Source organism: Ascaphus truei, chromosome 1 (assembly GCF_040206685.1).
Source record: "Ascaphus truei isolate aAscTru1 chromosome 1, aAscTru1.hap1, whole genome shotgun sequence".
Classification (NCBI taxonomy): Eukaryota; Metazoa; Chordata; class Amphibia; order Anura; family Ascaphidae; genus Ascaphus; species Ascaphus truei.
In genome coordinates, this window is record NC_134483.1 from 543,195,956 (window position 1) to 543,213,114 (window position 17,159).

The 17,159-nt window shown below is 49.0% G+C and overlaps 1 protein-coding gene across 2 annotated transcripts; it reads right to left on the reverse strand.

The window, feature by feature from the left end:
• Positions 1–1,816: 1,816 nt before the first annotated feature.
• LOC142467744 (putative N-acetyltransferase camello) lies at positions 1,817–15,680 on the reverse strand. Of its 2 annotated transcripts, none has more exons than XM_075573636.1 (2): positions 14,231–15,680; positions 1,817–3,012 (listed from the first exon to the last, which is right to left on the reverse strand). In XM_075573636.1, the coding sequence occupies exon 2, from the start codon at positions 3,002–3,004 to the stop codon at positions 2,333–2,335; it is 672 nt and encodes a 223-aa protein (XP_075429751.1). In that variant the 5' UTR covers positions 3,005–3,012; positions 14,231–15,680; the 3' UTR covers positions 1,817–2,332. The 2 variants fall into 2 exon arrangements, with proteins under 2 accessions (XP_075429751.1, XP_075429750.1); XM_075573635.1 differs by lacking the exon at positions 14,231–15,680 and adding an exon at positions 3,259–3,386 and having other exon boundaries at positions 1,817–3,008.
• Positions 15,681–17,159: the final 1,479 nt, after the last annotated feature.

Sequence of the window (17,159 nt, forward strand, 5' to 3'; positions counted from 1 at the left end):
AATACCTGGATACACACACAGTAACACCATGACACACCCACACACGACACTCAGTAACACCTTGATTCACACACATGACACTCAGTAACACCTCGATGATACACACACAGGACACTCAGTAAAACCTGGATACACACACAGTACACCTAGTAACACCTCGATACACACACAGGACACCTGGATACACACACTCACACAGTACACCTAGTAACACCTCGATACACACACAGGATACTAAGTAACACCTTGATACACTCACAGGACACTAAGTAACAGCTGGGCACACACACAGGACACTCAGTAACACCTCGATAGACACACACACACACACACTCACACGACAATCAGTAACACCTCGATACACACATAGGACACTCAGTAACAGCTGGGTACACACACAGGACAATCAGTAACACCTTGATACACACACACACACACACACACGACAATCAGTAACACCGTGATACACACATAGGACACTCAGTAACTCCTAGGTACACACACAGGACACTCAGTAACACCTGGATACACACACACAGGACACTCAGTAACACCTGGATACACACACACACACATACACAGGACACTCAGTAACACTATGATACACACACACACTCAGGACACTCAGTAACTCCTTCATACACACACCTAGGACACTCAGTAACACCTGGATACACACACACAGGACACTCAGTAACATCTGGATACACACACATGACACTCAGTAACACCTTGATACACACACATGACACTCAGTAACACCTGGATACACACACAGGACACTCAGTAACACCTGGATACACACACAAGACAATCAGTAATACCTCAATACACACACACACACACAAACAGGACAATCAGTAACACTGTGATACACACACAGGACACTCAGTAACTCCTAGGTACAAACTCACAGGACACTCAGTAACACCTGGATACACACACACACAGGACACTCAGTAACACCATGAGACACACACACACACACACACACACACACACACACACACACACACACACACACACACACACACACACACACACACACACACACACACACACACACACACAGGACACTCAGTAACACCTTGATTCACACACACATGACACATTGTAACACCATGACACACACACATGACACTCAGTAACACGTGGACACACACACACACACACACACACACACACACACACACACACACACACACACACACACACACACACACACACACACACACAACACTCAGAAACACTATGATACACACACACTCAGGACACTCAGTAACACCTGGATACACACACATGACACTCAGTAACACCTTGATACACACACAGGACACTCAGTAACACCTGGATACACACACAGGACACTCAGTAATACCTGGATACACACACAGGACTCTCAGTAACAACATGACACACACACACACACACACACACACAGGACACTCAGTAACACCTTGATTCACACACACATGACACACAGTAACACCATGACACACACACACAGGACACTCCGTAACACCTGGACACACACAGAACACTCAGTAACACCTTGCTACACACACAGGACACTCAGTAACAGCTGGGTACACACACAGGACACTCAGTAACACCTTCATATACACACAGGACACTCAGTAACACCTTGATACACACACACAGGGCACTCAATAACACCTTGATACACACACAGGATACTCAGTAACAGCTGGATACACACACAGGACACTCAGTAACAGCTGGATACACACACAGGACACTCAGTAACACCTGGGTACACACACAGGACACTAAGTAACATCTTAATACACACAAATACACTTACACTGATAATTTTATTTATCACAGTCTCTCTCCTGACAGATTAATGCAAAAAAGCCAGATATTTATCAGTGAAAGGAATCCCTTTATATCTCACTCCTTAGCACTTTTGTATTCATTCCCAAATAGTTGTTTAATGCCCTAACAAAAATAGCGTATTCAATCCATGATATTACCCTTTTACGAGCCAGTCTGTCCAAAACAAAAATACCACTGACATAAAACAAATGTTATAAATGGTAGACAGGGTGTAGCATGGCTGAGCAGATTAACATTATTGCAATTCCAATAGTTATCAGACAGTGGCACTCCCGTACTCACAAACCAATCCAAAATGTATGTGCAACAGTGAGGAGAGGAAGGGGGCACATTGGGTGCAACTCCAATACATTTTGCTATGATGGCTGCACCAGTTGAATATAGGGACCAGCACAGCATCAAGAATAACTATAAAACCTACAAAAGTAGGGCCTCCGTTCTGCACACAGGGAGAGGTTTGGGATGTAAACTCTCATCTGCCTGTTGGGATGTCGTATTGATAGATCATGACATTGAATACAATGAGTTTTGCTGTGAGCGCTCTTGCATAAAAGGTACGAAAACACCTAAAACCCATCTTCTCATACAACCGCTGAGCATCAATCTGAGCCGACATGGTATACAAGAACACCGCCGAGCACCCTTTCTCCCGGGCAAAGTCAATGACTGTTCTGCACAAAAGTTTACCAATCCCTTTGCCCCTGTGACTCTTGACCACTGACAGTCTCCTGAGTTCCACATGTTTCTCTCTCCCGGGGTGAGATGAGGGTTCAGCTGCCACCATCCCTACCACGTCCCCGGCAGACTCAGCCACCCAGTAGCAGTAACCATCCCTCTGCAGGTAGTATTTGTGGATGTCCCGCATGTCATCAGACAAGGAGCGCTGGACATAGGAGAGCATGATATCCCTGGTGCAGAACCAGATACGGACTAAAGTAAGAGTCATTGCCAGGATGGAGACAGTGATGGATCCAATGGTCAAGAGAGGAATTAGGAACACAACAAGCATGAAAAGCCAAAAGCGTGGGAGGCTGAAGGCGTGATAGAAGGCCGCAGGGGTGCACTCCATGTTACCCTTTGCAAAGAGGTCCCTCACTGTATCGTAGTCTGAGTCCTTGTACAGCCGGATACAATAATCAGACATGTTCCTGCCTGCAGAAGAGAGATTAGGACAGTGGTATTAGGACATCTCGGTCATATCTAATAGGATTTGTGGACTCACTAGAAAGCAAAGAGGGAACATAACTCATGCTAACTTGTCGCGGGAGACCAGGACTTTTTACAAATTTATACCGGGAACTTTCACTCGGCAAAACAAGGTAGTAGAACAAAATTAAGTTTATTCGGATAAACCCGCATACACACAATGATTACACAAAATACAGACGAAATACACACTTACTGGGGGTGAAAACTAGGCTCAAATAGGTGCAGGGCATCTGCTTCGGAAGGCTTACCCTGACCAGGAAATCTCTCCCGGCTTCCTGGTCCTCTTTTCGGCTAAAAACCTTAGCTGCGACCGCTACATTCTAAAACGAGAAATTTGACTTCGCGTCTCACTTAGCCTCTGCTAGGCAGGCTTTCTAGCTCCAAAATGAAGCTGGCTGCTCTGCTATTTGCAACAGAGCAACTTTGAAAAGCTCGCCTTTGCATATATGTATTTATTTAGCTGAGGGAATGCCTGGGTTAAGGGAGGTACCCCAGCTAGTGCCAAGGTGACACACAAACAGTATATGGTTTGTGGGTACCCAACCGTACATTAGGTTGGGGGGACTCTGAGAGTCCAACCTAAGTCAAAGGGAAAGTGTGTGGGGACATCATGTACACAGTAAAAAAAAGAAAAAATGTTTCCCTTTTCTGTTCCCTGTACCCAGAGACTCAGAGCTTATTAAAGTGGATTTGAATATGTTGTAACATTCGGAACCCATGTCCAAACAGGCAGCCCGTGCAAACCCAAATGCGCCGGTATGTTTGCTGGACATCGAAATTCAAAGCAGCCAGAGGATGCCCAGAGGTGTGAATGGCATTTGGTTAGCAGGGAAAGGGGGAGTACCAGGTCCGGAGATTAATGGCAGTCCTCCGGGATGCCACTTGTCCTGCCAGACTTAGGGGCGCCTGCCCAGCGGGTGGCATTGGGATGGCTGGGGGGGGGTATGTGGCTTGCGCATGTCTCTTGGCTAGTTCAAATTTCCCGCTATCCAGGCTTTTCAACCGGCTTGGCTCTGATTGGCTGCTTGGGAAAGTTCCCATGCGCTGATTGGCTGTCCGGTCTGCTTCTATTTTATGAATGAAGCAAGGAATACTATAAGAAGCCCTGAGCCAATCAGATTGTATGTTCCCTTTGAGTCAGAGACAAAAGAGCGCAGGCAGGCTTTTCAAAGTTGCTTAGTTCGAATTAGGAAGGCAACCGGCTTTGACTCAAGCCTGAAAAGCCTGCCCGCCAGAGACTAAGTCCCGACTTTTGCACCCAAGTTCTGAGAAACGAACTGGGATTTTATGCCGATTTGAGTTCCAGGAGATTTGGGCTGACTCGTGGTCAGGAAGGACCAAGTTCTGTGGACAAGAACGTAGCGGTAGCGAATGGAATTTTATGCCGATTTGGGTTCTAGGAGATTCCGGCCTAAGTCCCGGTCAGGGTAAAACTCTCCCATAGAGTTCCCTGCACTTAGGAAAGTCTAGTTTTCAACCCCACACACCCAGTAAGTGTCTTTTTGTCTGTATTTTGTGTTCCACTGTGTGTAAGAGAATTTATGCCGAATAAATTACAATTTATTTCTCTCCCTTGTTTTGCTCAATGAGTGATCCTGGTAAAAAGGTGTAAATAACCTGGTCTCCCGTGACATTAATGCAGGCCAGCAGTGACTGAGATGTCTCCATTCATGTTCAATGGACAGCTGCTCAGTGAAGATCACTAGGCACTGATATGCTGTAGGGTTCTGCATGTAGGACATCTGCTGTAGAGGTGATGCAGACAGATAGTAGCTGCAATACCTCTATTCCTATGAAGATGCTGAACCCCCGGCTCACTCAGCATGGTTAGGGGCAGCTTTCCTGCCTGGGTTCTGCGTATCTGGTTCTTGGTTAGCACCATTAGTTCCCTCTATGGTATTTAGAAATGTCCCCCCCCCCCCTCCGCCCCCACAGTGCCTGACTAGCAATCAGGTGCCTCACTTTTGCCTCCCTCCATGAGGATAACTAAAAGTTATAGTGGCGTCCGTCAGGAGGAAAGAGTGCGAGGTGGCAACTCTTTTCAAGGCTACAGTCACACCCCTCCGGTAACGTAAGGCTTCTATAGCTTATTCACGCAGTGTTCATACTGCCATTAACCCCTTGCTTCCAATGGGATGTCACATTGTAGTATGTATAATGCACAATATATATATATAAGTGTTATTATTGTCTCATATCACTCTAAATCACTCCAATGTTCTATTAATGTGACTAAACTGTTAGTGTATAGTATACAGTATATAGTGCTTTCCTGTTTATTTCCTGTGCCCAAACAAAAAGGTATTTTAATGTATTTCTTGAAGTGGGGTTATTTAAATATTGTAGATTGATGATGAGCTGTACTCCTGGTTGGAGGAATGCATGCACTCTGATATATAAATACATCATATAGTGCACTGTCATTTGCAATCGGCTGATCATATACATTGGGGAGGACGTGTGAATGGATGTACATGGAGTGATGGGGTAATATGATGGGGATCATATACTTACTCCTAAGGTAGGAGGTGGGGGTGGTATATTTGCATGCAATCCTGGTATATATGGGTGACTTAATTCACAACATTAACATCAAACAGCGATTTCAAAATCTCCTGCAGTCTGTAAGAGGTGCACAGAGAGAAGCTGCATCTCCTGCACAGCTCTTACAGGCGATCTCTCTGCACAGAGAGAAGCTGCATCTCCCTGCACAGCTCTTACAGGCGATCTCCCTGCACAGAGAGAGCTGCATCTCCCTGCACAGCTCTTACAGGCGATCTCTCTGCACAGAGAGAAGCTGTATCTTCCTGCACAGCTCTTACAGGCGATCTCCCTGCACAGAGAGAAGCTGCATCTCCCTGCACAGCTCTTACAGGCGATCTCTCTGCACAGAGAGAAGCTGTATCTTCCTGCACAGCTCTTACAGGCGATCTCCCTGCACAGAGAGAGCTGCGTCTCCCTGCACAGCTCTTACAGACGATCTCCCTGCACAGAGAGAGCTGCATCTCCCTGCACAGCTCTTACAGATGATCTCCCTGCACAGAGAGAATCTGCATTTCCCTGTACAGATCATACAGGCGATCTCCCTGCACAGAGAAGCGGCATCTCCCTGCACAGCTCTTACAGGTAATCTCCCTGCACAGAGAAGCTGCATCTCCCTGCACAGCTCTTACAGGCGATCTCCCTGCACAGAGAGACGCTGCATCTCCCTGCACAGCTCTTACAGGCGATCTCCCTGCACAGAGAAGCTGCATCTCCCTGCACAGCTCTTACAGGCGATCTCCCTGCTCAGAGAGAAGCTGCATCTCCCTGCACAGCTCTTACAGGCATCTCCCTGTGTGATGGATTGGATAAAATGCCTATTTCTTCATCTGTAATACTTTGCTATGATTCCTTACTCAAAATGGCTACCGCAGTTACCCCTCCCTTCAAGTAAGGAAGATGGCACCGAGGAATTCCCCTCAAATGCTGATGTGTCCAAGAAAATCTACAATAACAAGACCATAAATTATAACAACCAGACCATACAAGGACAAGACCTAACAAAGAGTCACTGAGACAGCTCTTTTGCATACAAACCCCCTCCCATACAGCCCCTGTATATGAACGCAGGCTGTGTAGGAATAAAGTCAGACATTATCATACTGAACTCCTGTGTGTCAGCGTGATATTTTCTCAGTGCATGCACTATATATATATATATATAGGGAAAATAATCTGGACGAGGACAGATACTTTGAAGACGTTTTTGGTCTGATCCAAATTATCCAAATCAGCTGGCGCTCTAACGTGGGGCCCTGGGTTGTGAACCAACAGACAGCCGTGCACAGAGGGACCGAGGTGGACCAAATGCGGACGCGGCAGGAGACTGATCACCTCTGGAGAACGGTAAGATAACATTTATTATCTACCGATACGCACTGTCTCCGCTGTTGGTCTATTTCTGTGTCTCATACGGCTCTCCGAAGGTCACCTAAAGACAGGTAGATATCTTGCCCAGAGCCCGTTTTAAACTCAAACCTGTTACCTAGACTATCTGTCACTCGGTATATGTTTACATGTTATATGTGTTAGTCAGTGCCGCAAGTGGGAGCCCGGAGTGGAGTGGGATTTTTGCTGGCTGACTAGGAGTCTTGTCAATGTACGTTGTAAACTTGGTGGAAGGAGGGGTAAAGGGGGAGTGAGGTATAGTCGGTTCAGAGAGGAAACACGGGAATCCCGGTAGTGACTGTGCGGTTTGGCGCGTTGCAAGGGAAGGAGTGTTGCGCGTTACGGTTTTGTAGCAGCGCGGAATCCTGCCGATTGATCCCTGAACAACCTTTCCCTCTCTCGTAATCAAGTTGTATGTTATGTCCAAAATGTGTTTGTGTATTAGTGTTGAGAATTCATGAGGACGGGTGGGGATTGTTGAGAGTAGAAGAGATAGCCCATAGGTACTTGGGCGATAACCCCTAGACGTTAAACTGCCCGAACTCCTGTTTTTTCCGCGTTAACGTACGCTTTGCAGTAAGAAAGAAAGAAAGTGAATAGGAAAGAAATAGGCAAGTGAATTTGCTGATAGATTATCAAGGCATATGATTGTGTTGTGAAAGTAAGTATTGAGGGTTATTTTTATGAAAGGTTTATATGCAAAAATTGGGATACAATTAGATACTGTGTATATTATTTGGAAGGGAAATAAAGTGTTATAAGTGAAGGGAAAGAAGAAAAAGAGGAAAAAAAAAAAAGCAGGGCATTTTTGCTAGTAATTGCAGTATAGAGAAAAAAAATAAATAAAGGTGCAGTTTTAACATTTGAGCACAGGCAAGTAAGACAGGGAAAGGAGTCTTAGCCTGCCACCTGGTGGCGGAAAGAGAGAGAACAGAACGAAGAGGAATGGGAGCAGCTTTCCCGGTAACTGGTAAAGATTTATTTTTGAAGGGTTTGTTCGTACTGGCCACACGAATGGGTCTTTTAAAACCAGAAAATATTCTTTTTCCTTCTGTTCTAATGGCAACTAGAAAGAGGGGTCTTTTTCTGTGGGAGGGAGAAGTTCAGGGAGCGCAGTCTTGTGTGTTTTTTTTGAATCCCACAGGGAAACATACCTTACGTTAGTATGAGTCAAAATAATTCTGTTGAGGGACAGAAGGGTCCCGCTGCATTTATTTTATCATTGCCAGGACAGAAGTTAATATAATAACAAGTGAAAAAACAAAGCCAGTAGGCTGTTTAAAGTATGTAGTATTACTGCAGCAGAAGGCAGGTTACAACCAGAAATGTGTCGAAAGATATTGAAAGAAAACAGAGGAATTTTGAATGATAACAACCTGCTGAAGATAGCAGAAGCCTGGTTTAATGTTACCAAGGCTGTCCAGAGAAAAATGGACCAAGCAGGAGATAGAAAAGGGAGGGAAGATTGTTTTAATTGTGGTGTGACTGATTTATCTATACTCACTCCTTTGTTACCTTCGCTCCCAGCTCCAGCAGCACCCCCACCTATACAACCCACTACCCCGCCCACGAATGACAAACCAATTTTGACTGTTTATGTAGCACAACTATATCCTGTGATGCAGGCGGATGGTTCCTATTACACCCCGACTGTGCCCCTAATACCCCTGATGCCAGTCCTTTCACCCCAAACAATCACTGCCCCAGCGGTAGGGATTCAAGTCTACCCTGACACAACAATAGCACACAGACCCAGCAGCAGTGTCCACTATAGTACGCCCGATAGTTTTGACTCAGATAGTGAGTCACAGGCCGTTGCACAGGAGGCAAACATGACCTGGAATACTAACCCCAGACACCCCCCAGTACCCGACCGCTGCCCAAGGTTATATGGGCAGACGCCCAAGCAGGTAGAAGGCGCCCCAATAATGTATGTCACCTCACCCCCTTCCTGGTAGACACAGGTGCAGCCAGGAGCGTAATTAGAGCTGCAGACATACCTGACCCTTCCTATTTGTCTGATATTGATGTTTCATGTGTGGGGGGTAGATGGCACACCGCGCTCTAGCCCATTAACACGACCCCTGCAGATAGGTCCCTACCCTGAACTATTTGCACGATTTGTAGTTTCCTCCACTTGCCCGCTTAATCTGCTTGGCACTGATGTTTTGTCCAGGTTACAGGCCTCCATAATATTCTCAGAGGACGGCACCATTGATGTAACCTCCCCGCTCTGGGAGTCAGATGTCTCTGCCCTTTGTTCCCTTCCAATACTTTTGGCATTAGCGGACAAACCCTCAGCTGCCAGTATACCGCCCGCTGTCATGGATAGGATCCCGTCCAAATTATGGTCCACCGGCCCTGAGGATAACGGGCACCTAAGGGTACCGCCCATTGTTGTACAGCTCAAATAAGGGGCCCGCTTCCCCGTAAACTGCAATACCCCTCTTTTCCCTGTAAAGAAACGCACCGCGAAGGGTAAACCTGATAAGTATAGAATGGTTCAAGATCCTCAAGCAGTAAAAGATGCAACCATTGTACGATGTTTTAACAACAAATCCCTTTCAGATGACCCCAGAGGCTTTCAAGAATTTCACTGTTCTCAAACAGGTAATATCCTCGGCCCCTGCCTTGGGCCTCCCAGACTATGATTTACCCTTTAAGCTTTTCGTATCAAAATGAAATGGACATGCAACTGGAGTGTTAACACAGCCACACGCTGGCCGATGTCGACCAATTGGTTATTACTCCAGCCGTCTCGATGCTGTGGCTCGTGGTGGACCGTCCTGTCTTCGTGCTGTCTTTGCTGCTCAAGCACTGCTGGATAAAACTTCGGATATCGTTCTAGGGCATGAACTCATTCTCCTGGCACCACATGACATTGCTGCTATTCTCAATCAGACACAGCCAAAACATCTGTCCGCTGCCAGACACCTCAGGTTGCAATGCTCGCTTCTCATTCCAGACAATGTCACCCTTCTCCGGTGACAAGTGCTTAACCCCTCCACTCTTCTTCCACTTCCCGAGGGGGGAGATGTGCAGGGACACGAACAAGAATAAAGCACAGCTGGAGTCGACCTACCCTATGATTGCTTCGAACTCATGAAGCTAGAAACTGCTCATCTGCCCACGGTGAGTGAAACGCCGATACAGAACCCAGATCTAATCCTGTTTGTGGATGGTTCTCGATATGCTGATCAACAAGGCACCTACTATACGGGTTATGCTGTCACCACAGACTCTGTGGTCCTACTGGCAAGCACACTACCGTCAACAGCATCCGCACAAGAGGCTGAACTACAAGCTCTCACTGCAGCGTGTAAACTGGCAGAAGGACAAACGGCGAATATCTACACTGACTCTAGATATGCCTTTGGAGTAGCACACGATTTTGGCGTCATTTGGCAAACCAGGGGATTTCTGACAGCAGCAGGAACACCAGTGAAACACAGCTCAGCCATACAAGCTCTGATGGACGCCCTACTCCTTCCAAGCCATGTGGCCATCCTGAAGGTAAAGCCCATGGGAAACTGAACACAGAAGAATCCAGAGGAAACCATCTGGCGGATGCTGCGGCAAAACAAGCTGCCAGCGGGATACGAGAAGTGGAAGATCAAGTGGACACGACAAGGATGGTTCCGTTAATGCAGAACCTCCCAGTGAATCGAGAATATCTGAAGAAGTTGCAAGAATCTGCAACAAAGGAAGAAAAGGAAAGCTGGAAGAAAAGAGGTGCATCACCCCAAGAAGGAATTTATGAGTACAAAAAGAAACTCTGTTTGCCACGGGCACTGTATCCTGCTGTGGTACAATGGGCACATGGAGCAGCACATCTCTCGAAGACTCTTATGAATGCACTGATCGACAAATACTATGTGGCGCCTGGAATTACCCCAATGACTAGTAATTTCTGCAAATTATGTACAATTTGTGCAAAGTGTAACCCAGGATGTGTGGAAAAACCACCGCAGAAACACCTTGCAAGGCCCCGCTTTCACTGCTACGTTAGCTAAAGAAATTTGGTCCGCGCTAGGGACCACCCTTGCTTTCCACACCCCATACTATCCCCAGAGTAGCGGAAAGGTAGAAAGAATGAATGGCACACTGAAAACTAGAATGTTGAAAATGGCCCAGGAAACAAATATGCCCTGGCCAGATAGTCTACCCATTGCTTTGTTCAGTATTCGATATACCCCATGAGGGGAATATGCTCTATCCCCATTTGAGATACTGTTTGGTACTGCCCCCAAACTTGGTTGTTACTACCCACAGCAGTTACAGATGCAGTCTGATGTTTTGACGAAATATGTAACTGCCCTAGCGCAAGGACTAACCAATATGCATGGTCGAGTGTTTTCTTCTATTCCAGATCCAGATCTAGATACCGGGACTCATAAACTCGTGCCCGGAGACTGGGTGCTTGTGAAGAAATTTGTAAGGAAACACTCCCTAGAGCCCAGATATGATGGTCCTTTCCAAGTTCTGTTGACCACAGCGACATCAGTCAAGCTAGCTGGCAAGAACACCTGGATACACGCCTCTCATTGCAAGAAGGTTCCAGCTCCCAACGAGGACACCTCAGAAGGAAAATGATGCTATATATCCTTTGCTTGTTGGGTCTAGGGGGGGCACAAGAGATTGCTATCACCCAACATGAAGGGGTAGTCACGTTTTGGTATAATTCATCCAATACTCATGTAGCTACCTTCTCCTTTGATTATTGTAATATAGTCCGCTGCCCCTCAACACATTGGCAATATAATCGATACAGCAATGTCGGTTTCAGGTCTACTTATATATGCGTAACGAATTCCTACTGGGGAAAGGAATGTGATTACTGGGGAGCAATAGGATGGAACACAGGAACAGATTGGGGATACCGACCACAAAATGGTCTAGCAAGGAAAGACGGGATGGCAAAAGATTCTTGCCCAAATAGGCATCGCAATAGTTATTATTTTTGTTTTGTTTGTGATTATTGTCTGCTGTGTTCTCCCATGTTTTAAAAAGTTCATGACCAAAGCTGTTGACAATAGCACTCCTACCTTTTTTCTGCAGTCATATAATAATACTCCACTCTTGGAAGATGGTCCATTTACTCCGTTACAGTCCCTCCCAGTTAAGTACAATAGTATAAATCCATAGGGACAGCATCTGACTTCCTTATGTGCAAAGTCTGTGGCAAGGGGGGTCATGGACAAGCCATGACTCGTCTAACGTACAGCACAAAAGAGTTCCCAGGCACATCTGGACAGATGAGTTAGTATACATCTAGGGACAGACTCAGAAATAGACATTTCAAGGGGGGACTGTGATGGATTGGATAAAATGCCTATTTCTTCATCTGTAATACTTTGCTATGATTCCTTACTCAAAATGGCTACCACAGTTACCCCTCCCTTCAAGTAAGGAAGATGGCACCGAGGAATTCCCCTCAAATGCTGATGTGTCCAAGAAAATCTACAATAACAAGACCATAAATTATAACAACAAGACCATACAAGGACAAGACCTAACAAAGAGCCACTGAGACAGCTCTTTTGCATACAAACCCCCTCCCATACAGCCCCTGTATATGAACGCAGGCTGTGTAGGAATAAAGTCAGACATTATCATACTGAACTCCTGTGTGTCAGCGTGATATTTTCTCAGTGCATGCACTATATATATATATATATAGGGAAAATAATCTGGACGAGGACAGATACTCTGAAGACGTTTTTGGTCTGATCCAAATTATCCAAATCACCTGCACAGAGAGAAGCTGCATCTCCCTGCACAGCTCTTACAGGTGAGCTCTCTGCACAGAGAGAAGCTGCGTCTCCCTGCACAGCTCTTACAGGCGATCTCCCTGCACAGAGAGAGCTGCATTTCCCTGCACAGCTCTTACAGGCGATCTCCCTGCACAGAGAGAGCTGCATTTCCCTGCACAGCTCTTACAGGCGATCTCCCTGCACAGAGAGAAGCTGCATCTCCCTGCGCAGCTCTTACAGGCAATCTCCCATGCACAGAGAAGCGGAACCTCCCTGCACAGCTCTTACAGGCGATCTCCCTGCACAGAGAGAGCTGTATCTCCCTGCACAGCTCTTACAGGCATCTCCCTGCACAGAGAGAAACTGCATCTCCCTGCACAGCTCTTACAGGTGATCTCCCTGCACAGAGAGAAGCTGCATCTCCCTGCACAGCTCTTACAGGTGATCTCCCTGCACAGAGAGAAGCTGCATCTCCCTGCACAGCTCTTACAGGCGATCTCCCTGCACAGAGAGAGCTGCATTTCCCTGCACAGCTCTCACAGGCGATCTCCTTGCACATAGAGAAGCTGCATCTCCCTGCGCAGCTCTTACAGGCAATCTCCCATGCACAGAGAAGCGGAACCTCCCTGCACAGCTCTTAAAGGCGATCTCCCTGCACAGAGAGAAGCTGCATCTCCCTGCACAGCTCTTACAGGCGATCTCCCTGCACAGAGAGAGAGAGCTGCGTTTCCCTGCACAGCTCTTACAGATGATCTCCCTGCACAGAGAGAAACTGCATCTCCCTGCACAGCTCTTACAGGCGATCTCCCTGCACAGCTCTTACAGGCGATCTCCCTGCACAGAGAGAAGCTGCATCTCCCTGCACAGCTCTTACAGGCGATCTCCCTGCACAGAGAGAAGCTACACCTCCCTGCACAGAGAAGCGGAACCTCCCTGCACAGCTCAGCCTTAGGCCTCGGTCCCGCTGCGCTCGTTGGCGCGGGCGGCCATGTCGCGAATTCCCCACCAGCAGGGGAATCCCCACCGAGCCGGTCCCGGTCCCCCCTGGCGGCACAGAGCACTACACGCTGTGGCGCGTCAGCCGCTAGGAGACACAAGAGAATGGTGTTTCCTAGCGTTGACGCGTCACGTGGTGTGGCTGTGAGCCAATGGGGAGGGGAGGCTTCGGGAGGAGGAGAGGCTTCGGGGAGCGGGGAGGAGTGTATGAGTGTGCGTGAGTGCCTGTCTGTGTGTCTGAGTGCGTGTGTGCCTGCCTCTGTGTGTGTCTGAGTGCGTGCGTGCCTGTCTGTGTGTGTGTATGTGTGTGACTGAGTGCGTGAATGCCTGCCTCTGTCTGTCTGTGTGTGCCTGTGTGTGTGCGCGTGTGTGTGTGTGTGTGTATGAGTGCCTGCGTGTGTGTGTGTGTATGAGTGCCTGCGTGTGTGTGTGTGTGTGCCTGCGTGTGTGTGTGTGCCTGCGTGTGTGTGTTGCTTACTTACCTTAAATCAGCAGCTCCAGCCCGATATATGTCTGGGTAGTAGCTGGATCTGCAGTCCTCCCTGGGGATGAGGGTCAGGTTGCTGGGTGGTAGCTGGATCTGCAGTCCTCCCTGGGGATGAGGGTCTGGTTGCTGGGTAGTAGCTGGATCTGCAGTCCTCCCTGGGGATGAGGGTCAGGTTGCTGGGTAGTAGCTGGATCTGCAGCCCTCCCTGGGGATGAGGGTCAGGTTGCTGGGTAGTAGCTGGATCTGCAGCCCTCCCTGAGGATGAGGGTCAGGTTGCTGGGTAGTAGCTGGATCTGCAGTCCTCCCTGGGGATGAGGGTCAGGGTGCTGGGTAGTAGCTGGATCTGCGGTCCTCCCTGGGGATGAGGGTCAGGTTGCTGGGTAGTAGCTGGATCTGCAGCCCTCCCTGGGGATGAGGGTCTGGTTGCTGGGTAGTAGCTGGATCTGCAGTCCTCCCTGGGGGTGAGGGTCAGGTTGCTGGGTAGGAGCTGGATCTGCAGCCCTCCCTGGGGATGAGGGTCAGGTTGCTGGGTAGTAGCTGGATCTGCAGTCCTCCCTGGGGATGAGGGTCAGGCTGCTGGGTAGTAGCTGGATCTGCAGTCCTCCCTGGGGATGAGGGTCAGGTTGCTGGGTAGGAGCTGGATCTGCAGTCCTCCCTGGGGATGAGGGTCAGGTTGCTGGGTAGTATCTGGATCTGCAGTCCTCCCTGGGGATGAGGGTCAGGTTGCTGGGTAGGAGCTGGATCTGCAGTCCTCCCTGAGGATGAGGTTCTGGTTGCTGGGTAGGAGCTGGATCTGCAGTCCTCCCTGGGGATGAGGGTCTGGTTGCTGGGTAGTAGCTGGATCTGCAGCCCTCCCTGGGGATGAGGGTCAGGTTGCTGGGTAGGAGCTGGATCTGCAGTACTCCCTGGGGATGAGGGTCAGGTTGCAGGGTAGGAGCTGGATCTGCAGCCCTCCCTGGGGATGAGGGTCAGGTTGTTGGGTAGTAGCTGAATCTGCAGTCCTCCCTGGGGATGAGGGTCAGGTTGCTGGGTAGGAGCTGGATCTGCAGCCCTCCCTGGGGATGAGGGTCAGGTTGCTGGGTAGTAGCTGGATCTGCAGTCCTCCCTGGGGATGAGGGTCAGGTTGCTGGGTAGTAGCTGGATCTGCAGCCCTCCCTGGGGATGAGGGCCAGGTTGCTGGGTAGTAGCTGGATCTGCAGTCCTCCCTGGGGATGAGGGTCAGGCTGCTGGGTAGTAGCTGGATCTGCAGTCCTCCCTGGGGATGAGGGTCAGGTTGCTGGGTAGGAGCTGGATCTGCAGTCCTCCCTGGGGATGAGGGTCAGGTTGCTGGGTAGTATCTGGATCTGCAGTCCTCCCTGGGGATGAGGGTCAGGTTGCTGGGTAGGAGCTGGATCTGCAGTCCTCCCTGAGGATGAGGTTCTGGTTGCTGGGTAGGAGCTGGATCTGCAGTCCTCCCTGGGGATGAGGGTCAGGTTGCTGGGTAGTAGCTGGATCTGCAGCCCTCCCTGGGGATGAGGGTCAGGTTGCTGGGTAGGAGCTGGATCTGCAGTCCTCCCTGGGGATGAGGGTCAGGTTGCTGGGTAGGAGCTGGATCTGCAGCCCTCCCTGGGGATGAGGGTCTGGTTGCTAGGTAGTAGCTGGAGCTGCAGTCCTCCCTGGGGATGAGGGTCTGGTTGCTGGGTAGTAGCTGGATCTGCAGTCCTCCCTGGGGATGAGGGTCTGGTTGCTGGGTAGTAGCTGGATCTGCAGCCCTCCCTGGGGATGAGGGTCAGGCTGCTGGGTAGGAGCTGGATCTGCAGTCCTCCCTGGGGATGAGGGTCTGGTTGCTGGGTAGTAGCTGGATCTGCAGCCCTCCCTGGGGATGAGGGTCAGGCTGCTGGGTAGGAGCTGGATCTGCAGTCCTCCCTGGGGATGAGGGTCTGGTTGCTGGGTAGGAGCTGGATCTGCAGTACTCTCTGGGGATGAGGGTCAGGCTGCTGGGTAGGAGCTGGATCTGCAGTCCTCCCTGGGGATGAGGGTCTGGTTGCTGGGTAGTAGCTGGATCTGCAGCCCTCCCTGGGGATGAGGGTCAGGCTGCTGGGTAGGAGCTGGATCTGCAGTCCTCCCTGGGGATGAGGGTCTGGTTGCTGGGTAGTAGCTGGATCTGCAGTCCTCCCTGGGGATGAGGGTCAGGTTGCTGGGTAGGAGCTGGATCTGCAGTCCTCCCTGGGGATGAGGGTCAGGGTGCTGGGTAGTAGCTGGATCTGCAGCCCTCCCTGGGGATGAGGGTCAGGTTGCTCTGTAGTAGCTGGATCTGCAGTCCTCCCTGAGGATGGGGGTCAGGTTGCAGGGTTGACGGTCACATAAGTGAGAGTAATTTATAGGGAAATGCTGTTTGGGATTGTTCCCAATAATATACTAAGCTCTATGAGAGACATTAAAGTATTCTATACTCCCAGTAATCTCCCACATTGAGGTTAGTGCCTGATTAGAGTAACTGGTTACAGACAGAAGTGGTATTGTCCCTCTCAGGTTGGGTTCTTGCTGATTACTGACCCCTCTCCAGTTCCACACACTGCTTTTGTCAGCAACACAAAGTGACAAAAACCACATACTCAACTTCTCATTGGCTGCACCCCCCTTTTAAGGAGGGACTTTTTATTTGATGACAGATCTGTTTATGTGCAGAGCTGAGGCAATGCACCTGATCAATCCTCGTGCTTCACTTCAGGTTTCATGGGAGTTGTAGTTTTCAGAGACTTCAGTACATGAGCAGCACAGTCCCTTCCCCCAGAAACACTGCTAGGGAATGGTGGTTCCTTCTTCCAGTTCAGTTTCACTTCCTCCCTTTGGACAATTTAGATGGCAACTTTAGCACACATTCGTTACAGTGTTTCATACTTTCACAATTTAGCTCCTATTAGTTTAAATTGGAGTTTTGGCGT